The sequence below is a fragment of the Dendrobates tinctorius genome, unplaced genomic scaffold, assembly GCF_039654945.1.
Source record: "Dendrobates tinctorius isolate UK_male_01 unplaced genomic scaffold, ASM3965494v1 ptg000049l, whole genome shotgun sequence".
Lineage (NCBI taxonomy): Eukaryota > Metazoa > Chordata > Amphibia > Anura > Dendrobatidae > Dendrobates > Dendrobates tinctorius.
In genome coordinates, this window is record NW_027361717.1 from 3,153,405 (window position 1) to 3,179,015 (window position 25,611).

General features: G+C 42.7%; 1 protein-coding gene across 2 annotated transcripts; it reads left to right on the forward strand.

Moving 5' to 3' along the window:
• Positions 1–91: 91 nt before the first annotated feature.
• Positions 92–25,405, forward strand: TMEM18 (transmembrane protein 18). 2 transcript variants are annotated; one of them, XM_073576437.1, is made up of 5 exons: positions 92–428; positions 904–1,054; positions 1,589–1,643; positions 2,838–2,931; positions 24,449–25,405. In XM_073576437.1, exons 1-5 carry the CDS (start codon positions 387–389, stop codon positions 24,542–24,544), a joined length of 438 nt encoding a protein of 145 aa, XP_073432538.1. In that variant the 5' UTR covers positions 92–386; the 3' UTR covers positions 24,545–25,405. The 2 variants fall into 2 exon arrangements, with proteins under 2 accessions (XP_073432538.1, XP_073432539.1); XM_073576438.1 differs by having other exon boundaries at positions 110–428; positions 904–1,024.
• Positions 25,406–25,611: the final 206 nt, after the last annotated feature.

Sequence of the window (25,611 nt, forward strand, 5' to 3'; positions counted from 1 at the left end):
GACCAGCGTGTCTCTAGCAGCAATACAAAGCTCAAGTGTGCACATCTGGATCAGACCCACGAATCAGCCAATCAGATTCCAGATATAGTCTAACGCAGATTAGAAATGTGATTGGTTGCTCGGGACAACCTCAGCTCGCTATTGGTTCATACTGTACATAGAAAATACTGAGAAATCTGCCGTATAGACAAAAAATTCGTCCCAGCAACACAGACCCGACACGCTGTATGTACGGAGCTCTGCGCGGCGGCACAGCCGCTTCCTCCTGAGGTGACGGAGTCTCAGCGTATTGTGTGTTTGATGACACTGACACGTGGCCGAGGGGCGGAGCCCACTGACGCCCCGCCCTCCGGTTCAGCGGCTGCTTCCTGAATGTGCCAACTGCCATGGAGACGGAGGCCGGTGTGTGGGCCCTGCTGGAGCGGAGCGTGAGTACTGGGGGGCTGCCCTGTGATGTGGGGTCTGCAGGGACAGCTCATAGTGATGTGAGGAGCGGACAGGTCATTGCTGCTGCGGGACCACCATTACTCCCGGCTACTGGCCATGTACAGCTCCAGGACTAACCCCCCCCCCCCCCCGAGTCCCCGAGCCAGCAGGACCCCCCCCCCCCCCCCAGTGCCACTGCGTGCCAGTCCCAGGATTCCTCCAAACCTGCCAGTCCCAGGGCTCCCCCAAATCCCTCCCCCCCCCCCCTTGCCAGCCCCTGGACTCCTCTGTGCCGCTACGTGCCAGTCCCGGGGCGTCCGTGTTTGGCTATAGTCACTCACCACATGTGGCATCTGGCTAAGGCAGTTGGTGCTGACGGCGGCCTCCACGGTGCAGTCACTGCGGGCACGTGTCCTCGCCCTGTGGCTTGTGTACATGGCCGCCATCACTGTTTGTGACGCTTTCTTTTTCTTTCAGCCCATAGACTGGTCGGAGCCGTGGATCGTTGGGCTGTTGGGTTTCCACCTACTCTGCTTCATACTGACCTGCATTTCCTTCAAATTCTACAAATTTCAGATAGCGCACTTCCTGGTTATGGGTAAGACATCCCAGAAAATGGCATCTAAAAGTGAGTCCAGCAAATGTCCAAATGTGAGGTACACAAAAGGGGAGAAGAAAGGCGGCTGCTCTCCATTGTAATGCGTTACCGTCACAGTGATGGGAGCTGGCGTAGCAATACCTGAGCGCCGGCCTCTGAAGACCCCTGTCGGTAGTAGATTGAGAAGCAGTGGTCCAATACTAGGTCCGAGCCCCAGGGCTCCACACTGTGTAGAAGGGTATTAAATTAATAAAAGAGAAATTAAGGGACCTAGCTCATCAATATCAGATGAGTGACAGCACCAGGAGTCAGCACTACCACCGATCAAGTGATCGGGGGCAAGCTGCAATACCGTTCAGGGCCACCACGCTGTGTGGAGCTATTCTGGCTTCGGTGAACCTTCGCTCCTTCAGTGGGTGATCAGCAGGGATGTGGGGTGATCGGACCCCCACCGATCTGATATTTATGACTTCTAGCGATCGGTCTGCAGTGTCAGAGTCCTGGTAAAACCTTGTTAATACAATGGAAATCTTCAGCGTTCAGCAGTTTTCCTTTTCTCCTTAGTGGGCCTGGTCAGCTGTGCCGAGTACATCAATGAAGTGGCGGCTCTAAACTGGAAGTAAGTGATGAAATATCTGCACTTGAATAATGGCCACTGGGTGAAAACAATATATGAGTCGTATAAAAAGCTAAACGCCTCATTGCTACACGATAAACTGTTCATGTAAGGTCTGTTAACCCCTTCCTGACATCTGCGGCTGCTGCGTCCTGGTGGAGAGTAAATGCAAGTAAGTGATGACTATTAGTTTACTCCTATGGGAGTTACAGCAACAAATGAGCGAGTGTTTTCCGTCACCCCATAAAAGTGAGCAGAGTGCGGTGATGACATTCATGGCCACTTTCCATTCACTCTCTGGAGCTAATTTAAGAGAACACTGGGTGATTTATTTTACTAAATAACTATTGAAAGAATGCCTCCCTAACGGGCCCAAACGTCCAATAAGTCATGGCGTAACATCTGGGTTGTGGGATCCCGGCATACAGAGCAGGAACCCACTGCCCCCTAACAATGAAAGCGTGAGAGCTCACATGTTATGGTGAGATCTCGCTCTTTGATCTAATCCAACACTGAGGCATCCTTTATTCAGCAGCTCCCCATCAGTAACCTCTCTAATGATGTTACCCCGTTCAGTAACCAGTAAGGGACGTACCAGAGCTGGTTTAGATCATAGTGAGAAATCTTGTGTATTTTCACTATTAATGGGCCCCTGAGGGATGTGGGTTCCCACATCCTGGAAGTTTAGCCCTGACTTTGGTTAGAAAGTTGGGTCACTTATGGCAGCAATTTTTGTTTTATACGTGTTTATTAAAAACAAATTTTGTGGCTGCCCATTGTTTTTTTTGTTTTTTTTTAACTGAAAATGGCTACCATGGATTGATGATGGGTAATCGGTAAAAAAATCATTCTAAATGTTGTGTTCTTACAGTAGGCTGTAATATTACCTCCTGGTGATCATGTGAGCACACCAGGCCAGCTGTGCCTGATAGAAGCCTTTGGTCTCTGAGCACTCCTGTACATCCAGTCGGTGCCGATCCCAAAGCTGGAGTCTGCAGCTATCAGGGCCTCTGTCACATATCCTGTATATAGGCCAGGACTACACAGCCGCACATCGTAGTGGGACTGCAGTAATAGGGAGCCCCTGTAATAATCTGAGCTGTGCAGCAGAACAACAGCTATGGGCCATCTACCTACCTTGCATCTCACCGCTGCCTTTTTGCTTTTCCTGGACTAATATATTTATTTTTTCGTCAGGTTGTATTCCAGGCAGCAATACTTTGATTCGTCTGGGATGTTCATTTCCTTAGCCTTCTCAGCCCCTTTGTTGTGTAATACTATCATAATTGTGGTAAGTACAGCGCACGTAGGTGTCCATTAGTTTCAATGATGCTGTCAGCTTGGCAATTAATATTATTATTATTTATCCCCTTAGCCACAGTTATGTGCAAAGTATATGTATTGAAACGCTTAAAGGGGCTGTCCACTCTTCAACTAAAAGTCTGCAGTCACATAGTGTGACTGTGCACTTAGCAGAAAACTGGACAACCCCTTTAATTGCTGCCTTCTCGGTCCTGTTTTTCACCACTTTATCCGCAGTACTGACAGGCTATCTCACGCGGCGTCTTCTGTGTGAACTGGAATTCACTTTGTCAATAGGAGTTTGAGGCTCTCATCATGGCTGCCATAGGGTTACACTGTGAAAACAAACTGAAGCAATCTGAGAGCCGTCTAGTCAGACCTGCGGTCACGTGGGGCCGATTCGGGTCAGCACAGGGAATCGAAGAAGGGAGAAATTGCTAGGATTTTAATACATATGTACACATAGGTACTTGAAAATTTGTGAACCCTTGAGATTTTTACTATATTTTTTGCATAAATTTGGCCTGAAGCTACATCATATTTTTGGGGTGCACACGCTCATTATTTGCTCAGGATTTGACGCAAGTGAAATCTGCACCAAATCTGCTTCTGAGGTCACTGGCAGGTCACCTGTGTTCTTGATGCGTTTTTTCATTGCATGCATTTTTTTTTGTCACTTGAAATAAAGCTAATTGAAAGTTGGCTTCATGGAAGGAAAAAAAGTGAGTTCCTGTTTGCAGATATATTGGGGTATGTTCCCACGGTCAGTAATCTCTGCGGGTTGGATGCTGCATACATCCGCAATGTCAAACCCGCAGCGACCAGCTGTTACAGCATAGTGGACGGGATTTCAAGAAATCACTATGCGTGCACCGATGCCCGCTGCTCACCTGCAGAGACGGACAATGCGGTGCATCTTTCCAGACCGCAGCATGTCAATTTAAGTAGCTGTGTAAATTACCCATTCACTATCATTAGATGCTTTAAAACCGCATAGTCACGTGCGTATTAAGTGCGGGAACACAACTTACTACGCATATGTACTAATTTACATAACGGTGAATCTTGTGACACAGACGGAAGTACATGACACAGGAAGTGAAGGGAAGCACAGAGAGAGATCCCCCTCCTTTTTAATAAGAATTAAAAAAATATAGCGTGTAGCCCCCACCAATATTCGTTAACCAGCCAGAGTAAAGCAGACTACTGGGGCTGGTATTTCAGGCTGGTAAGGATGCAATATCCATGAATCTTACCAGCCTGATAATACCAGGCCGCAGCAGTCTGCTTACCTTGGATGGTTAGCAAAAATTGTGGGATCCCCTCCCAAAAAAAAAAAAAATAGCGTGGGGTCCCCCTATTTTTGTTAACCAGCCAAGGTAAAAGCAGACCGCTGCAGCCTGGTATTCTCAGGCTGGCGAGGCCCATGGATTTACTCGGGCCAGTTTACCCGGCTCTTTCTACTTGCCCTGTAGCGGTGGCAAATGGGGTTCATATTTGTGGAGTTGATGTCACCTTTGTATTGTCAGGTGACCTCAAGCCCACGGCTTAGTAATGGAGAAGTGTCTATAAGACTCCTATCAATTACTAATCCTATATGGTAAATGACGACAAAGCCAGAATAAAGTCCTTTAACCCCTTCACGATCTTTGACGCCACGTAGGCGTCATGAAAAGTCGTGCCAGAACGACCCATGACGCCTATGTGGCGTCATGACTTTAAAGCCCCCCTGCGGGTCGGGTGACCTAGGTCACTGAAAGGTCACCCGACCCGCAGATACAGGGGGCTTTGTTCTTCGCCACAGGGGGTGTGGCTTCGCCCCCACGTGGCTATGATCGCTCTGATTGGCTGTTAAAAGTGAAACAGCCAATCAGAGCGATAGTAATATTTCATCAATGAAAATTGATGAAATATTACAATCCAGCCATGGCCGATGCTGCTGTAGCATCGGACATGGCTGGAGACACCGATTCCACCCCCCCCCCACCGGCGATCGCCCCCCCCCCCCCCGCAACTGAATGACAGCGGCGATCTGCCGCCGCTGTCATCGTCTGCCCCCCTCCCATTCCCTCCTCTCCCCGCCAGCTTCCGATAACCCCCTCACCCCCTCTCACCTCCCCCGGCACCTTCTAAGTCCCCCTGTCGCTCCCGGTGTCCGGCGGGTCCGGTTCATGGGCGCCACCATTTTGAAAAATGGCGGCGCATGCGCAGTGCGCCCGCCCGAATCTGCCGGCTGCAGATTCCATTCTTTCATTTTGATCACTCTCACAGTGATCAAAATGAAAGAAAAAGTAAATAAACCCCCCCGATTATCACCCCCATAGGAAGGCACAACTAATAAAGTAAAGAAAATATTTTTATTTTTATTTTTCCATTAGGGTTAGGGTGTAAAAGAGGGTTAGGGTGTAAAAGAGGGTTAGGGTTGGAAAGAGGGTTAGGGTTGGAAAGAGGGTTAGGGTTGGAAAGAGGGTTAGGGTTGGAAAGAGGGTTAGGGTTGGAAAGAGGGTTAGGGTTGGAAAGAGGGTTAGGGTTGGAAAGAGGGTTAGGGTTGGAAAGAGGGTTAGGGTTGGAAAGAGGGTTAGGGTTGGAATGAGGGTTAGGGTTGGAATGAGGGTTAGGGTTGGAATGAGGGTTAGGGTTGGAATGAGGGTTAGGGTTGGAATGAGGGTTAGGGTTGGAATTAGGGTTAGAATTAGGGTAAGGCCTGTTTCACACTTCCGTTTTTGTGTCCGCCAAACGGATCCGTTTCCGTTTTTTTGACGGAAACTGATGCAAACGGATCCGTTTTTTTAAAAACGGATCCGTTTTTTTGACGGATCCGCGGTAACCGTAATGGAAGTCTATGGGACAAAAAAAACGGATCCTGCAAAAAATGGCGGATCCGTTTTTTTACGGAAAACAACGGATTTTGACGGATTTGAAAAAACGGAAGTGTGAAACAGGCCTTAGGGTTGTGGTTAGGGATGTGTTAGGGTTAGGGCTGTGGTTAGGGGTGTGTTGGGGTTAGGGTTGGAGTTAGAATTGAGGGGTTTCCACTGTTTAGGCACATCAGGGGGTCTCCAAACGCGACATGGTGCAACCATTGATTCCAGCCAATTTTGCGTTCAAAAAGTCAAATGGTGCACCCTCCCTTCCAAGCCCTGACATGTGCCCAAACAGTGGTTTACCCCAACATATGGGGTATCAGCGTACTCAGGAAAAATTGCACAACAACTTTTGGGGACTAATTTCTCGTGTTACCCTTGGGAAAATAAAAAAATTGGGGGCTAAAAAATTATTTTTGTGGAAAAAAAATGATTTTTTCATTTTCACGTCTCTGCATTATAAACTTCTGTGAAGCACTTGGGGGTTCAAAGTGCTGCTCACCACACATCTAGATAATTTCCTTGGTGGTCTAGTTTCCAAAATGGGGTCACTTGTGGGGGGTTTCCACTGTTTAGGCACATCAGGGGCTCTGCAAACGTAATGACGACCGCAGACTATTCCATCAAAGTCTGCATTTCAAAACGTCACTACTTCCATTCCGAGCCCTGACGTGTGCCCAAACAATGGTTCCCCCCCACATATGGGGTACCAGCGTACTCAGGACAAACTGGACAACAACTTTTGGGGTCCAATTTCTCCTGTTACCCTTGTGAAAATAAAAAATTGCGAGCTAAAAAATCATTTTTTGAGTAAAAAAAAATTATTTTTTATTTTCATGGCTCTGCGTTATAATCTTCTGTAAAGCACTTGGGGGTTCAGTGTGCTCACTACACATCTAGGCAACTTCCTTATGGGGTCTAGTTTCCAAAATGGGGTCACTTGTAGGGGTTTCCACAGTTTAGGTACATCAAGGGCTCTGCAAATGTAACATGATGCCCGCAGACCATGCCATCAAAGTCAGCATTTCAAAATGTCACTATTTCACTTCCGAGCCCTGACGTGTGCCCATACAGTGGTTTCCCCCCACATATGGGGTACCAGCGTACTCAGGACAAACTGTACAACAACTTTTGGGGTCCAATTCATCCTGTTACTCTTGTGAAAAAAAATTGCGGGCTAAAAATCTTTTTTTTTTTTGAGGAAAAAAAATGATTTTTTATTTTCACGGCTCTGCGTTATAAACTTCTGTGAAGCACTTGGGGGTTCAAGGTGCTCACCACACATCTAGATAAGTTCCTTGGGGGGTCTAGTTTCCAAAATGAGGTCACATGCGGGGGGTTTCTACTGTTTAGGCACACAGGGGCTCTGCAAATGTAACATGACACCCTCAGACCATGCCATCAAAGTCAGCATTTCAAAATGTCACTACCTCCCTGCTGAGCCCCGACGTGTGCCCAAACAGTGGTCCCCCCCCCCCACATATGGGGTACCAGTGTACTCAGGACTAACTGTACAACAACTTTTGGGGTCCAATTTATCCTGGTACCCCTGTGAAAATAAAAAATTGCGGACTAAAAATATTTTTTTTAAGAAAAAAAAATATTTTTTTATTTTCACGGCTCTACGTTATAAACTTCTGTGAAGCACCTGGGGGTTCAAAGTGCTCACTATGCATCTAGATAAGTTCCTTAGGGGGTCTAGTTTCCATAATGGGGTCATTTGTGGGGGAGCTCCAAAGTTTAGGCACACAGGGGCTCTCCAAACACGACATGGTGTCCGCTAACGATTGGAGCTAATTTTCATTTCAAAAAGTCAAATGGCACTCCTTCCCTTCTGAGCCCTGCCGTGCGCCCAAACAGTGGTTCCCCCCACATATAGGGTACCAGCGTACTCAGGACAAACTGGACAACAACTTTTGGGGTCCAATTTCTCCTGTTACCCTTGTGAAAATAAAAAATAGCATGCTAAAAAATCATTTTTGAGGAAAAAAAATGATTTTTTATTTTCACTGCTCTATGTTATAAACTTTTGTGAAGCACTTGGGGGTTCAAAGTGCTCCCTACACATCTAGATAAGTTCCTTAAGGGGTCTAGTTTCCAAAATGGTGTCACTTGTGGGGGAGCTCCAATGTTTAGGTACACAGGGGCTCTCCAAACGCGACATGGTGTCCGATAATGATTGGAGCGAATTTTCCATTCAAAAAGTCAAATGGTGCTCCTTCCCTTCCGGGCCCTGCCATGCGCCCAAACAGTGGTTTATGACCACATATGAGGTATTGGAGTACTCAGGAGAAATTGTCCAACAAATTTTAGGATCCATTTTATCCTGTTGCCCATGTGAAAATGAAAAAACTGAGGCTAAAAGATAATTTTTGTGAAAAAAAAAAGTATTTTTTTTTTTACGGATCAATTTGTGAAGCACCTGGGGGTTCAAAGTGATCACTATGCATCTAGATAAGTTTCTTGGGGGATCTATTTTCCAAAATGGGGTCACTTGTGGGGAAGCTCCAGTGCTTAGGCGCACAGCGACTCTCCAAACGCGACATGGCAAGCGCTAAATATTCCAGCATATTTTCCATTCAAAAAGTCAAATGTGCTCCTTCCCTTCCGAGCCCTGCCGTGCGCCCAAACAGTGGTTTATGACCACATATGAGGTATCGCTGTACTCAGGAGAAATTGCCCAACAAATTTTAGGATCCATTTTATCCTGTAGCCCGTGTGAAAATGAAAAAAATTAATGATAAAAGAAAATTTGTGGTGCAAAAAATAAAATGTCAATTTTTTCCTTCCACGTTGCTTTAGTTCCTGTGAAGCACCTGAAGGGTTAATAATCTCCTAGAATGTAGTTTTGAGTAGCTTGAGGGGTGCAGTTTTTAGAATGGTGTCACTTTTGGGTATTTTCTGCCATATAGACCCCTCAAAGTGACTTCAAATGTGAGGTGGTCCCTAAAAAAAAAATGGTTTTGTAAATATTGTTGTAAAAATGAGAAATTGCTGGTCAACTTTTAACCCTTATAACTTCCTAACAAAAAAAAAATTGTTTCCAAAATTGTGCTGATGTAAAGTAGCCATGTGGGAAATGTTATTTAGTAACTATTTTGTGTCACATCACTCTCTGGTTTAACAGAATACAAATTCAAAATTTAAAAATTGCGAAATTTTCGCCAAATTTCTGTTTTTTTCACAAACGCAAAAATTATCGACCTAAGTTTACCACTAACATGAAGCCCAATATGTCACGAAAAAACAATCTCAGAATCGCTAAGATGCGTTGAAGCGTTCCAGAGTTATTACCTCATAAAGGGACACTGGTCAGAATTGCAAAAAATGGCCAGGTCATTAAGGTCAAAATAGGCTGGGTCATGAAGGGGTTAATTTAAATAATGACACAGGCTCCTTTAATAATCTTAATTAAACCATACTTACTGCATTGCCTATTCCACCAACACCCTCGTTCTCTTGTAAGAGAAATAAAATGGCAACAATATTCTTACCTGGCCACATACTGTCCCACGATTGAGTTCAGCTGTGCTACACATGGATGCCTTTGGCTGAATGGTGGCATTATGCCACCACTCATCCTGACATCCAGACACAGTGGAGCTTGAAGATGACTGCTGATGACAGTAGATGACTCGGTCCCAGGTGGTCACATGCACTGCAGTTCATGGTTAGCTGACAGTGAGAACTTGGCTAGTGAACGGAGATGTCCCCAGCGGCCACGTGCAGGGCAGTTCTCGTGATGAGCTCAGTCTGAAATGTCAGGGACCAGGTCATTGCTCATAATGGGGACATGGTAATATATACCCAAAGGAGTTTTCCAGTGATAAAACATTTCTTGATGAGATATTAGTGGTTATTGCACAGGCAAATTAGACTCCTCAGATCTCCACTGAACAGGCGAGAGAAGGGTTTGCACCGCCTTCCTACATACCGGTGTCTGCGCTTTGAGTCCAGCCTCCGTCCACGGAGTTACCTGTAGAACTGGATACAGGCACCAATTCTATATTGATCATCTACCCTAAATCAATCTTTGAAAATCTCATCTGAAGTATATTTACATAGACCACAATATTTTAATCAATTATTCAGTTTATCGATTGTGTCTGAGGCCATTCTCTCTATAGCCTAGTAATGAATGCGCTCACCATAGATCAGCTGCTGCAGATCATAGGTCCAATGTACCACGTCAAAAGTGAATCCGGGTATCGTGTGCCACTTAATGCGCTGCTGATTAAGACTGCCGACAAGATACAATTCTTAACTTTATTACTATTATAGCACCATTTATTCCATGGCACTTTACATGTGTCAAAAAGTTATTAAAGTTAATGCGTTTTGAGGTCATGCAAGACCTCTTCCTCAGGACACAACCTAATAGTGACCTGTCAGAACTGTTTCTTTTATGCGTTTTTGGGTTTTTTTTTTAAACTCCAACCTGGACACATGACAATGTCAAGGTTAATCAACACTTGTAAAACAAACATTAATATTGCAATACATAAAACAATTAAAATTGTCTTTAAACCTCTAACATAAAAACCATCTGGAGCAATTGTAGGTCGGTAAAAATATAAAAAGGAAAGAAAAAAAAAAGTAGCAGTGGGAAAAGTTTTAATCATATGCCTAAGAGAGAGTCATATCAGTTGGGATACGAACTAGTGCTCAAATGACCTCTGGAGTTACCAAGTCCAAGGAGTAAGGCTATGAGCCACTGGAGAGGTGCCTGGATGAGGAGATAGTGAACAAGAATAGGGGGGAAATATATGAATGAGCCGCATTTGGCTCAAACAGAAAATGGGACAAGCACTGAATTTAAATGAAAATAATCCTGGAGTAATTTGCTTTTTTAGAATTGGGTTAAACATATGCTAGAAATAAAAAAAAAAAAAAAAGGCTTCCTTCTCACCCTCACTGGGGTGGTCTTTGTTGTCCTTTCTCATTCTTGGGTCCTCTACCAGAGGCCTGAGAGTTTGAGGGTTCTTCGCAGGATCTTAGTTGTTCCCAGCATTGCGCTTTTCTGGACACAGAGTTCAGATGCTGCTCCTAGGATCTGTTGTAGCCATTTTCCCAAATTAGGCTGGTTTCACATTAGCGTTTTTTAGCGCATCGTGCGTGTCCATGCGCCCCTATGTTTAACATGGGGGCGCATGGTCTAGCGTTTGTATGCGTTTTTGTGCGCATGCGGTTTTTGTAGTGTGCGCCTAGGCGCGCCGGACGCAACCTGTTGCATTTTTGGTCCGTCCAACCTGTGTCAAAAAAACGCACGAGCACGGAATGCACCAAAATAACACATTACAGTCTATGGGAACGCAGACGTGCACATGGACATGCGCACGACTGCGTTTAAAATCGCATGCGTTTTAAGAGTTAACATGGCTAGAAATTGGTTAAAACGCATGCGCCTAAAAAAAGCAAACGCATGCAAAACGCATGATGCGTTTTTTGCATGTGTTTCTATTGCGCATGAAGCGCAGTGCTAAAAAATGCTAATGTGAAAGTAGCCTTAGAGGTCACCTCTCCAAATGCTCCTATCACCAGGGCTGTGGAGTCGGTAAGCCACAGTTGCGACTCCGACTCCTGGATTTTATCAGGCTCCGACTCCGACTCCTTCATAAATGGCCAATTCATAACAACAAATTTACTGTTGTAAAATATTAAATATCGTGCTTGTTCAGTTTCTCAACATCATATAAGTAATCAGACCACTTAGAGCAAAAACTACATTTATTAGAATACAATTAGAATATAGCAAATAACTTTTATAAACTTTTCTAAACTGTAAGTAAATATGCAATAAACACTTTTATGCAGTTAATAAGAAGAAATCTATAAATTTGTCCTCAGAAAAAGTATTGCCTCTGTCAGATCCTCCTTCATGGATGCCCTCAAATCTGATCTAATTATTTTGAGAGCAGAGAACAACCTCTCTACACTAACTTGTGTTAGTGGCAAAGCAGTAACCACTCGGGCAACATCTCTGACAATGTCAGGATACAGAGGAATCGCTTGTTGCACTGTTATTTTTGATGAACGGTCAAATTTCTCAATTTCTTTTAGTGCACATGAAAAATTATGCTGAAATGTACTGGCTGTGTTCCTTGATGGGGATGACTCTTCTTCTATGCGGGAACGCTTTGCACGGTCCTTGTGATCCAAATATTTTTCGAAATTAAATTCTTCATCAGTTGATGATGAGGGTGAAGATGTGGCAGGACGACCAAATTCTTCTTGTTCCTCCTGACTGTTCTGCAACCCTTTCATCCTTACTGCTATTTCAAACAGAGCTTCTTTTCCTTTACTTAGCTGTTGATCATCTAGAAGAATCCGATGCATTGGGTCTACATAAACAGCTGCCAAGCCCAAAAGAATGTTATTTTGTAATAGTAGCTCCTCTCTCCGTTTCATTGATGTAGCAATGCCAATTGCAATTAACCCTCCTCTTTGGGACAGGCGAAACATCAGGTTCTTCCACTCCTTTAAGAAAATACCTGGAGTTAATTCCTCTGCTTGTAATTTTTTAGTCACTGTAAATGGGTGCTCTAGCAATTTTTCCAGCTCAGTCACCTGATTCCACTGTCTTTCATTTAGCGTCAGTTGAGGGTTAGCCATGTCTACAAGAAAGGTTTTCAGTTCAACCAAGCGTCAGTTGAGGGTTAGCCATGTCTACAAGAAAGGTTTTCAGTTCAACCAAGCGCTGAATCATTAAGTAAGTACTGCCCCATCGTGTGGCTTGATCAATAATTGCCCCTTTTCCAGCACGTCTCTTCAAAATTGAGTCAACTTTAGGGGTTCTGGCAACAGTAGCCAATTTTCTCACCTTGCCAATCAGTGCAGCAGCATGTCCTTCTTGCAGACTGTCTCTTATAGCCAGCTGTAGCGTATGCACAACACAGCGCATGTGATGAATGAAAGAACATATTGATACAGTTTCAACAAGATCATCTAAACTATCATGTTGCTGTTCATCTGAAGCAACTTCAGTTTGCTCTTCAGTTACAATACTGTGTTCCTCTATTTCAAACATTTCTGTGTCTGTGGACCCAGAATGTTCTTCTAGCTGCTGGTCACCATCATTACTCTCATTCATTAGCTTAATAGTACTTATCATATTTGAAGCATTGTCAGTTACGACAGAAAGAACTTGCTCTTTTTTAAGTTCATAGTCTTGCAGAACCTTTTCCACCAAGACCTGGAGAAACTCACTGGTGTGATGAGCTTTGGTGTCTTTTACTGCCAATGTCTTGGTAACTATTTCATTTTTGTCACAAACAAATCGGACATTGATGGCAAAATAGTTCACTCTGTGACGTGTGCAGGCATCCATTTTAAGAAACAGAAAGCGAAGTTCTTCCTTTTGTTTAAAAGCTTCTTCGATTACTAATTTTCTAATACTCTCTCCAGAGAAACACCAAGCTTGCGGGCCATTTCCCCATTCAGACACACAAAAGCTGGTTGTGAAAATAATGAAATAGGCACACTATCCTTTACAACAAGCTCTATGATCTGTTTTTTAAATGTATCTACTGTCATTGTCACAGTAACTTTGTCACTGACAAAATATCTTGCAACTGATGGCTGCAAAGTTCTCTGCTCCTTTGTTTGGCTGGAAGAGCTGGGCACTGGTTCATTGGTTTGGATGCAGTCTTTCTCATCCACTGCTTTCAGTACTTCTGGATGAAAGCGCTGTAAATGTCTCTTTAGATTAGAAGCTCTGGTAGGAGCATTTTTATCTTTGCCTGAATATGCACTCATCTTGGCTTCACAGCATTTGTTTTCGTCTGGATCATTTGTCATACACTGACAGACATAATGTTTTCTATCTTGAGTGATGGTGAAATGTTCAAATACAGCTGATTTAATGTGATGCTTCTTTGACATTCTCAGGTTTTTAATTCTGCATTCACAATCCAAATGACAATTGTTTTTCCTAAAAACAATTGTACAAAATTATTGCCAGGTCGTACAACTGATATAGTGGTCAGTAATACTGTTATTATTCCTCATGTACTCACAGTTAACTGATGCAAAGTTTGTTGAAAGGATAATACTTCTTACAGTCTTCCTCTTCTGAGTAGCAGGCAGCTGTGAGATGCTTGGAAGACGCACACCTAGTATGATCTAGTCTAGAGGAGAAGCTTTACTACTAAGAATTTGCAACACATTTTCACTTTCAGTTTCATACATTGTAAGTAGGGGGGTTGGGGCAGCATGAGGTTAACCAAGTATAAGATTAGATAAGGGCAGTGGAGAACAGTGACACACAAGAAGTAAGAAATGTCTCTATCTCCAGCAGAACTGCTTATCACTGTTCATAGTTTGATAGAACATATATATTTGAGTAACATTTATAAAATTCATATGAAAGTTCAATTATGAAATAATAATACATTTTTTTTAAAGCTGGAGTCGGTACATTTCTACCGACTCCGACTCCAACCAAAACTAACTCCGACTCCACAGCCCTGCCTATCACCACTGGAATCACTGTTGCCTTCACCTTCCACATCTTCTCCAGTTCTCCTTTGAGGCCCTGGTATTTCTCCAGCTTCTCATATTCCTTCTTTCTGATGTTGCTGTCACTTGGCACTGCCACATCTATTATCATTGTGGTCTTCTGATCCTTGTCTACTATCACAATGTCTGGTTAGCCAGCACCTGCTTATCTGTCTGGATCTTGAAGTCCCACAGGATTTTAACCCTTTCATTCTCCACCACTTTCTCTGGGGTCTCCTACCTGGACTTAGGGGGACTTGGCCCTCATGCTGTGCAGATATTCCTGTATTTAGTTCCCGCTACTGTGGCGTTCAGTATACGCTGTTCCTTCTTGCATTTTGCATCCTGCCACTATGTGTTGGACTGTTTCTGAGGTTTCTTTGCATAGTCTGCACCTCGCGTCTTGTCTTGTGTGGTAGATTCTTGCTTCTATGGATCTGGTACTTAGTGCTTGCTCTAGTGCTGCAATGATTAGTGCCTCTGTGCTGTCTTGGAGTCCAGCTTTCTCCGGCCATTGGTAGGATTTCTCCATATCCTTCACCTCCATTATCTGTCGATGGTACATCTTTGCAGCGACTTGTCTTGCCATGGTGCTTCATGTTCCTCTTCTTCCTTCCAGATCTGTTGTTGTTGCTGCCTTAGGCTTTCTCTCAGCATCTAATCTATTGGTGCCATTTTTCTGATGTATTCATGAATACTCCTTATTTAATCTGTGATCAGGGTGGATAAAAATCAATGTTTTTTTTTTTAAAAAATCAAAACGGATTTTTTTTATTTAAATCGGATTTTTTTTATTTAAATCAGATTTTTTTCAATAAACTGCTTTTTGAAGAAAATATTTTACCATCCAAAGGTTCTTCCATCATGAGATAAAGTTGAGTTGTTTAACTCAGTAGAATAAAGGCTGTATATGTGTAACATTCACAATGCCATGCTCTTCCAGAGGTTTCTGTAGGATTAGTGGGCAGTTTCTCTCCTATATTATCACAGACGCTCGCTTTACTTACGCAGTTCTCAAAACTGAATTTGACTCCGCAGAGGTCCCAGCCTCTTCTTCACGGCAAAAATGTTACAACATGAACAGAGTTGAGAAAAAGACCTTAATCCTATTGTTCTACAAACCTATGAATACAGAATCAACCCCTTCAGTGCCAAGTCCAAGAAGTTAGACAATATGTTTCTGATTGTTTGGAGTGGAATAGATCTGCACAACACAAGAAGAATGTGAATCTAAGTGTGAGGAGGAGGAAGGGCAAGCAGACAAGAAAATGAAAGTGAAACTTTGAGCACAATACTGCAGCATAGCCACAGACAGACAAGTCTGGATCTGTTTGTGTGTACGATCTGAGGTTTATTACATTCTTTCCTTATAATGGCAGCAGGCCGTAAAAGAGACCCAGTTTGGGAATATTTTAATGAAGCTCCTTCGCCTATCGGTAAGGCAGGCATGCGTGCAAAATGCAAACGATGCAAGGCCTGGTGGCGCGAATGAGGCAACATCATGAGAAGTGCGGTGATGAAGATGACCAAAGAAACACTTCTGAACAGGCAGGATCTTCAGGTTGGTAAACATTTTTATTGAATCCTATTTCTAAAGACTGAACTGTCATGTGTGAGAAAAATTATATTTCTTATTATTACTGCATGTTACTGTCATTTGGTACAGTTATGAAGAAAAACAAATATTCCTTTTGGGGCAGGGGCAGTGATGTGTTGTGTACAATAAGCAGAAATTGTATAAACAATAAAATAACAGCATTGACTTTTTTTGTTTAGGGGAATTCATGGATTCTGGAAACTATCCACCTCCAAGATCACCATCATCCTGTTCAACAGTTTCAGAGTTATCCATCCAGGATAGTGCTTCATTAGTAGCAGCAGCATCATCATCAGACACCCACAGCCACATATCACCATCACCCAAAAGGAAGAAAAAACCTTTACCTCCTGGAACCACCATAGATAGGTTTGTGATAAGAACTAGCAGATTAGAAAAAGAGTTGATTGATGAAAAAATTGCCCAGTTTATTTATGCAACGAACTCTTCTTTCCGTCTGACTGAGAACCCACATTTCATTAATATGGTTCAGTCACTGAGATCAGGATACAGTCCACCCAGCAGAGCTGATGTTGCAGGGAAACTGCTGGATCAAGTGTATGACAGAGAAATGGAGCAATGTGCAACAGCTCTGGAGGGTAAAATTGTTAACCTAAGTATTGATGGGTGGAGTAATGTCCATAATGATCCTATTGTATGTGCTTGTATAACAACAGAAGAAGGTAAAGTCTTCCTTGCACAAACAACTGATACGTCAGGAAATGCACACACAGCAGAATACTTACAAGAAGTGGCAGTAAAAGCTATAACGACATGTGAACAAAAATTCAAATGTCTAGTACGCAGTTTGGTCACTGACAATGCTGCAAACGTATCCAAGATGAGAAGAGATTTAGAAGAGCAGGGAGGGAATACAAAGCTGCTAATAACATATGGTTGCAGTGCTCATTTGCTGCACCTATTAGCCAAAGACTTAAGTGTTCCAGAAATAAAGGCTAATGTTGTTGAAATTGCTAAATACTTCCGTAATAATCATTTTGCTGCAGCAGCTCTGAAAAGGATGGGTGGAACCAAGCTAACGCTCCAACAAGATGTTAGATGGAACTCTGTGGTGGACTGTTTTGAGCAGTATATCAAAAACTGGCCTATTCTGATGACACTTTGTGAAGAAAATCGAGATAAAATAGATGGCACTGTCACGGCCAAAATCCTCAACATTGGGCTTAAGAGAAATGTTGAACATATGCTGAGCTTCCTGAAACCCATCTCTCAAGCTTTAAACAAAATACAGAAAAATAGCTGTTTTATTGCGGATGCTGTTGAAATTTGGAAGGAACTGAGTGAACACTTAAAAACAGAACTACACATGGACAGAATTAAATTACAAGCAGTAAACAAACGAATGGGACAAGCACTGACTCCAGCTCATTTTTTGGCAAATATTGTCAATATCCAATATCAGGGTCAAAACCTAAGTGCTGAGGAAGAGGAGTTAGCTATGACATGGGTATCCAGCAATCATCCATCTTTAATGCCAACTATAATAAACTTCAGAGCTAAGGGGGAACCATTCAAGAAATATATGTTTGCTGAAGATATTTTAAGGAAGGTCACACCAGTAAACTGGTGGAAGTCACTTAAGTGCTTGGATTTAGAGACTGTTCAAGTAATGATTTCACTTTTAACAGCAGTAGCTTCTTCTGCAGGCGTTGAAAGAATATTCTCTTCCTTTGGACTCATTCATTCTAAATTGAGAAATCGGTTGGGACCCAATAAAGCAGGAAAGCTTGTTTTTCTTTTCCAGATTATGAATAGGAACAAAGAAGAAGATGATGATGAAGATGACGACAAGTGAGCTACAGAGGACAGCAGGGACAGTAGTATTTAAGTTTTTCATGTGTCGGCTGGGCTGACAGTCTAAGTTTCTTAAAATATATATATATTTTGTTTAGCCAAATTAGTTAACAAACATGGATGTTTGTTTAAGCAAATAACTTATGCTGTAATGTTATTGTTTCAGTTGAATAAATCTATTTAAATTGTTATTAAGGTCAGGATTATTTTTCTCCTTCCGAAGTACAACAGAACAGTGGTGTCCAAATATGAATGATTAACCCATTAAACTGGGGAGAAAAAAGTAATATAAAAAGTGATTCTAAAAATCTTCATCTACTTGCATGTTAAAGTAGCAAGAACTAGTTTAGGTAGAAACTTTGATTTAAATCAAGCCTTACTGACTCGTGATTTAAATCAGTTAGATTTAAGTCAAATCCACCCTGTCTGTGATGGTGGCTTGGATGCTTATCAAGACTCGACCACCCTGCTTTCTGTTGATATACAATCTTTGGGTGCTAGACTTAGGGTGGAGACCTCCATGCATTGTGAGGAGCTTTGGTGTCTTCACATCTGCAGCTTCCATCTCTTCTTTTGGCCAGCACACTATGCCAGCAGGTTATCTGATAACTGGCAGGGCATATGTATTAATGGCGCAGATTTATATTTCCCATTTGAGCTGGCTCTTCAGAACCTGTCTTACCCTTTGATGGTATTTGGATGTTGCTGCTTTCCTTGCCTCCTCATGGTTACCATATCCCTGTAGGATGCTGAGGTACTTGTAGCATGTCTGTACATCTCCTATATGTCCTGCTGGTAATTTCACTCCATCGGTCTTGTCTACCTTGTCTTTCTTCATTACCAACCGGCTGCACTTCTCCAGTCCGAAGGACATCCCGATGTCTTCACTGTAGATCGTTGTCAAGTGGATCAGTGATTTGATGTCTCGTTCATTTTTCGCATACAGCTTGATATTATCCATGTAGAGGAGGTGGCTGATGGTGCTTCCACTCTTGAACATATCCATAGTGAGACTCTGTAATTATCTGACCTTGGTATATGCCGCATTTGAGAGTCACTTGTGTTAGTTGTCTTGAGTTGACTTCCAATATTGTTCTCCATAGCCCCATTGAGTTTCTGAGGAAGGTTCTTAATTTCCTATTGACTTGTAGAGAGCCAAACATTCACAGATCCATGTGTATGGCATTGAGTCATATGCTTTCCTGTAGTTGATCCAGGCTGTGCTGAGATTGGTCTGTCTGGATCTTGAGCGTCTGCTTTATCTACTAGGAGCTGGTGCTTAGAGATTCTGGTGTCGGTCCCAATCCCTGTCTGAGCTAGATTCATGTACTGGTTCATATGGTTCTGAAGCTTGGTGGCTAAGATGCCTGACAGGAGTTTCCATGTTGTTGTAAGGTAGCTTATTTGGCCGTATTTGGATGGAACTATTCCTTTGTGAGGATCCTTCATGATCAGCACTGTTCTGCCTTGTGTTAGCCAAGCTGGGTGGTGGCCTGCTTCTAGCAGATGGTTCATCTGCTTTGCCATGCAATCATATACCGCTGTTTAACTTCTTTAGCCAGTAGGTGTGGATCATTTTTGGGCCAGGTGCTGTCTAGCTCTTCATGTTGTTGACCCGCTGTTGGATATCTGCTTCTGTCATGGTGACTGGTTGTGTGTGACAGGTGTTTGTGTGGTGTTTTTTTTTTTTTTTCCTTCTCCCATATGTTTCTCCAGTATTCAGTCTCTATTGGTGGAGTTAAAGCTTTTGTGCTGTTCTGTAATTGGGAGTACACCTTGGATGGTTCTCTTGAGAACAGGGCATTTGACTTCTTGGCCTCAGTTTCTCTAGTGTATCTCCCTAGTCTTGCAGCAAGTGTTGTGATCCTTTGTTTAGCAGTCTCTAGGTCAGGCTTTTATACTTGTCCAGCTTGGTCTTATTCTTGATCTTTACACCTTTCTGTATTTCTGTTAGTTGGCTGACTTCCCTTCGTGTCGCCTTGATTTTTGTCTCCAGCCTTCTTTTCCAAAGGAAGCACGTACTTATGGTGTTCTTGCAGGTTGTATAGCTAAGCATTTCCATGTTTGCTGAGGCTGTAGCAGAGATCAGTTTATTAGTTTGAGTTATGGTGGTAGGTATTGAAGCGAGTACTCTATTGGCATCTTCTAGCATACTGTCTGGTGATGTTTCTTTGCTGAGCCCTGGCAGTCAATCTCTGGTATTGATGGTATTTAGTTTATCTAAGATCTTCTGTTTCAGATCAGCTCAGTGCTCTCTAATTGTGTCAGGATCTTCAGAGGGTTGCACATGTTGTTCTTCCAGGTCTTCATGTGGGATGGCTCTGCAGTGCAGTTGATCCATCGCAAGTTGTGATAATAGCTTTCTCTTTATGATATTGAAACATTGGGTGACTAGTTGTTTCTCAGTCAGTGGACATGCAGGTCTCATATCCATCCAGGGTTTCCTCAAACGCTTCATATATCCGCTCTCATTTAGTCTGCTGTTATAGTAGCATTTCATCAGATCCAGGTTCTCTAGTGGCCCATTTATTAGGTTGTCCTGGTTCCTCGACAACTGATGCGGACCTTGTTAATCCGGACAACGTCCGAGCCGGCATCACTCTCCTGTTTATTGAGGTAGACCCTATAGTGTTAGTAGTCTTGCCTAAGGACCACTACTGGTATATTGTGTCCAACAGGGCAGAGCTGGGATTTGAACCCCAGTCTCCCATGTCGTAGGCTATGCACTTAGCCATTATACGCACACATATGAAAGTGTGTATATGTACGTATGTGTGTGTATATATATATATATATATATATATATATATATATATATATATACATACATATATACACACACACACTTCTATAGCCCCATCCTGGATCTGCCCCATCCACCTTTCCTACAGCCCCTACCCAACATCCCTACAGTCCCTATTCCCTTCTGTACACTTGCTTTGGCAAAACTAATGTGTATTTAGTCCTGCCAATAAAGCTTCTTTGAATCTTGAATCTATATACATACATACATACATACATACATACATACATACATTCTGATTGAGTCCACCACATCAAATCCCTGTCATGGCCAGCCCAATCTCCAGACCTGAACCCCATTGAAAACCCCTGGAATGTAATCAAGAGGAAGATGGATAGTCACAAGCCATTAAACAAAGAACTGCTTAAATTTTTGTACCAAAAGTGGCATAAGGTCACCCAAAAGAAGTGTGAAAGACTGGTGAAAAGCATGCCAAGACGCAGGAAAGCTGTGACTAAAAATCATGGTTATTCCACAAAATATTGATTTCTGAACTCTTCCTGAGTTAAAACATTAGTATTGTTGCTTCTAAATTATGAACTTGTTTTTTTTGCATTATTTGAGGTCTAAAAGCACTGGTTCTTTTATTTAATTTTGACCATTTCTCATTTTTAGAAAAAATCATTTTATTGCTTGGAAATTCAGAGACATGTCAGTAGTTTATAGAATAAAAATTTACACTTTACTCAAATATACCTATAAAGAGAAAAATCAGACAAACTGAACATTTGAAAGCGGTCTCTTAATTTTTGCCAGAGCTGTATATATAGCGCATCCTTGTGTTTTTACTGGTATTGCCTAGCACGTCTACTGATGATTGCACTCCAGTAGTATCTTGCTCTTTCAATCCTCCGTCTCTAGTTCTTTGTGTGGGGCCATAGCTAAACTCATCCATTGTATACTGGCTACATAAATGATCATTTGTTTTTTAGACTGACGTTATAGAGTAAAAGCTCTTTTTGTGACGAATAACTGCAACTCAACTCCTTTAAGATTACATACTCTTGACCGTCCTGACCTCTCACGGACAGCACTAGGATAAAGTATTATTCACTTGAGCTGTTCACAAGTGTTTTTTCTTCACACAGATCGAGTGTCGATGTTTAAAAAAAAAAAAAAAAATGGTACCAAATATACTTGAGTATAAGCTGAAATTTTTAGCACTTTTTTTTTTTTAGTCTGAAAGTGCCCCTCCTGGCTTGTACTCGAGTCATTGTCCCGGAGGGTTGGAGGGGGAGCGGTAGGAGCTGGCGGCTGTCACATCATACTCACCCCCTCCTGGCTCAGTCTCTGCACTCACCCTGCTTCTCCGATGGTCTCCGGCGCCAGCAGCTTCTTCCTGTGTTCAGCGGTCATGTGGTACCGCTCATTAAAGTAATGAATATGCACGCCACTCCACTCCCATAGGCGTGGAGCGCATATTCATTACTTTAATGAGCGGTACCACGTGACCGCTGAACACAGGAAGAAGCTGCTGATGCCGGAGACCATAGGAGAAGCAAGGTGAGTGAAGAGACTGCGACGGGGGGTGAGTATGACAGGGAGGACATGGGGAGCCATGCGTACAGCAGGGGGAGGATGGGGGAGCCATGCGTACAGCAGGGGGAGGATGGGGGAGCCATGCGTACAGCAGGGGGGAGGATGGGGGAGCCATGCGTACAGCAGGGGGAGGATGGGGGAGCCATGCGTACAGCAGGGGGAGGATGGGGGAGCCATGCGTACAGCAGGGGGAGGATGGGGGAGCCATGCGTACAGCAGGGGGAGGATGGGGGAGCCATGCGTACAGCAGGGGGAGGACGGGGGAGCCATGCGTACCCAGCTTATACTCGAGTATATACGGTATATGGCAGGCATGCCTTATCTCTTCCGTATTTTGGATGTGACTCGCCCAATTCCGTACGGATCACCCATATAGAGTCTGATTCTTGTGAAAATATTGCAATTCTCAACATATCAACATGGGAAACTATGTTTGGTACCGTATTTGTAATTTTATTAACTGTTGATGTCTAAAAATAGGTGAAAGTATAGATGAGAGTTTCTAGCAGGGCTGTGGAATCTGAGTCGTGGAGTCGGTATAAAATGATCCGACTCCTAAAATATATAATAAATTGGGTACAGTAGTTCAATGCAGAATGTGCTGAATATTTTTTCATAGGAATTTGGGAAAGTTATGAAATGTCCTATAAATGGCTGTTCTATTCCTGATCTAAGGCTACATTCACACACAGCGTTTTTGCTGCGTTTTTTGAGGACACGTTTTTCAGCTGCAAAAGCAGATCAGCTTTTAAAAAACCGCATCACCTGAAAGGTTTTTGAGCTCATAGATAATGTTTTCAATGGCAAAAGCAGATAAGAAATGTGCTCTATCTATCCATTTATCCATATCTGTCTATCCATATCTTATCTGTACCACAAAGAATGAAAGCCGGGTAGCACACAGACTAACACTCCTTTTTTTTTTTAGCACCAGTCAGGTACACCTCATAGCTGCCCAAAAGGATGCCCAGGACAGGCATTGCTCGTCTTCAGTAACACATCAACATCAATTGATAGTTGGAACAAATAGACTGCATTCACCACATCTTAAGGTGCAGGCTTTATTTTCAAGAGTAGGGGTGTGCAGTATGAGATTCTGCGGAACAGTATGAGGTTCTGCCCCCCCCCCCCCCCTAGTTTTGATCCTGGCTAAAACTGTTTCTTATAGATATGGCGAACCCTCAGGTAACCCTAAATGAAGGTCAATGGACACAGGTTGCTGAATTGAAGGAATTAATCACCCATTTACCGTGACTAAAAAATTACAAGCTGAGGATTTAACTCCTGGCATTTTCATAGTGGATGAACTTGCTATTTTGCCTGTCCCAAAGAGGAGATTTAATCGCAGATGGCATTTCTGCTTCAATGAAACGGAGAGAGACACAGCTATTGGAAAATAAAATTTTTCTGGCAGCTGTTTATGTGGACCCAAGTCATCCTATACTGCTTGATGATCAACAGCTTACTAAAGGAAAAGAAGCTCTGACTGAGGTAGCAGTTAGGATGAGTGGCCTACAGGAGAACTGCCAGGCGCAAGAGGACTTGGGTCCTGACAGTGCTACTGCTGCCATATCTTCATCCTCATCAGAGGAGGAGTTTGACTTTGACAAGTATTTGGATGACATGGAGCAGGCAAAGCGTTGCTGCAAGGAAAAAGATTTCACTCCGTCTCCTATAGCAAGCAGACTGACCATATTTCAGCAAAATGTTTCACTTGCTCTCAAAAAGAAACCGTTCATCAAAACTGACTGTGCATGAGGCAATTCCTTTATACTTGGAAATTGTTAGAGATGTTGCCCATGTGGTTACGGCTTTGCCTCCAACCCAAGTTACTGTAGAGAGGTTGTTCTCTGGCCTTAAAATTATTAGGTCAGATTTTAGGTCATCTATGAAGGAGGATCTGATGGAGGCAATTCTATTTCTTTGAACAAATTCATAGACAGCACAAATGTTATTTGAAATGTCTTTGTTGAAAACTGTTTTTTGCCACCTACATAGTTTATTACATAGTGTTATATACTGTATATATGTGTGTATGTGTGTAATCGATATTACGTAGTGTATTACATATTTACAATTTATTACAGTTTTTTGTATTCTAAAGTTGTATTCCAATATATATTATGTTCTATCTAAATGTCTTGATTATTGTATCATAAAAATGATTAAATGTCTGATGTTCACATTGTACTACAATAAATTTTTCACTTAAATATAAGCAATATATGTCAGAGTCAGAGGAAGGGAAATTGAGGAGTCGGGGTCGCAGGTTTGGCTTACCGACTCCACAGCCCTGGTTTCTAGATGAAAATATGAGTTTCTAGATGAATTATATTATACAGAATTGTCCATTTCTGAATTACAAGATCCATCTTTTTTGTCTGATTTACAGGTCTATTGGGTGTATAAGACGTTGTCCGTAATGACAGAGCTAAAGACTCTGCAGAATAAAAGGAAAGCCGCCAGAGACCGAAAGAAGGAAAACTGATTGGAGTCATATGATTGTATTTCGCCAGATGCAGGGCATTGTCACAAGTCACACACAAAAAACCTACAAAGGGGTTGTCCTTTACTTGAAACACTCATTTTCAATTACTATGTTCCTAAAATATTAGCACACCTGTTCACCTCCGATACTGATGTCATTCCAGTGGTGTCAGCAAAGACTTTCCCAGGGCTCACGTGACTTTGTCATGCAATCCCTGCGGCCAGTCAGCAGCTGGCTTCACTATTTTTCTATAGACAAATCAGTCATCCAGAGAATTTTATAGCTGCGACTGCTTTTTCACCTCTTCCAGATGTCAATTGTGTATGTAGGCAAGGAGAGCCGGTGCTGACACTGCTGGAATGGCGCCGGAGGTGAGAATAGGTGTTGTTTTACTGGGTGGAAACATAGGAAATGAGAATGGGTTGTCCCGAGTAGAGGACAACCCCCTATAATATCCCTGTACATCTTGCAATCAATATTGGTTTAGTCAGATTCACTTGATTGATAGTAAGGATGTAGCTGCCATAAACATTGACTTTATATGCTTCTATCTTGCGGCAGAGTTGCAGGTAAAATGAATATTTACGCTACAGCTTCTCTGGACATAACTAATTATGAGGCTCCTACCCAGACATCTCTCATAAGAAGATTCTTACCGTGAGAGAGACTACATGTAAGAAGTGAGTCTGCGTCAAATACCATTTACTCCCCTGATGGCCTCCCGGAAACTGCCATACCTGACAAGGGTGTTTTTCTTTGGAAACAAAATACTGAACTCTTTTGTACATAAGATTTTTTTTTTTTCTTGTAAAGTCAATGACTATATTGCATTTTTTAAATAAAACCACTTAATAAGGTGAAGTTCATGATGTGCCTGGTGGAAATACCTTGTCAAAGCATCTATATTTAGGAGAGCGCCACACACTATACCTGGCCTGTGGCCTGGCTATAGTTACTAGTCCTACACCATGTATGCCTTCCTTATTGGAGTAAAGCTAAAAGTGATTTATTTTTAAAATGTGTTCCAGACCATGCTTGAGATCTCGATTTCCGTCCTTGAATATAGT

Excerpts from the sequence above, each read along its gene's own strand:
- TMEM18 (XM_073576437.1), top strand. The coding sequence starts at position 387 with ATGGAGACGGAGGCCGGTGTGTGGGCCCTGCTGGAGCGGAGC. Across the intron at positions 429-903 it reads GGGCCCTGCTGGAGCGGAGC|CCCATAGACTGGTCGGAGCC; the intron begins GTGAGTACTGGG and ends TTTTTCTTTCAG. Across the intron at positions 2,932-24,448 it reads GTAATACTATCATAATTGTG|GTCTATTGGGTGTATAAGAC; the intron begins GTAAGTACAGCG and ends TCTGATTTACAG.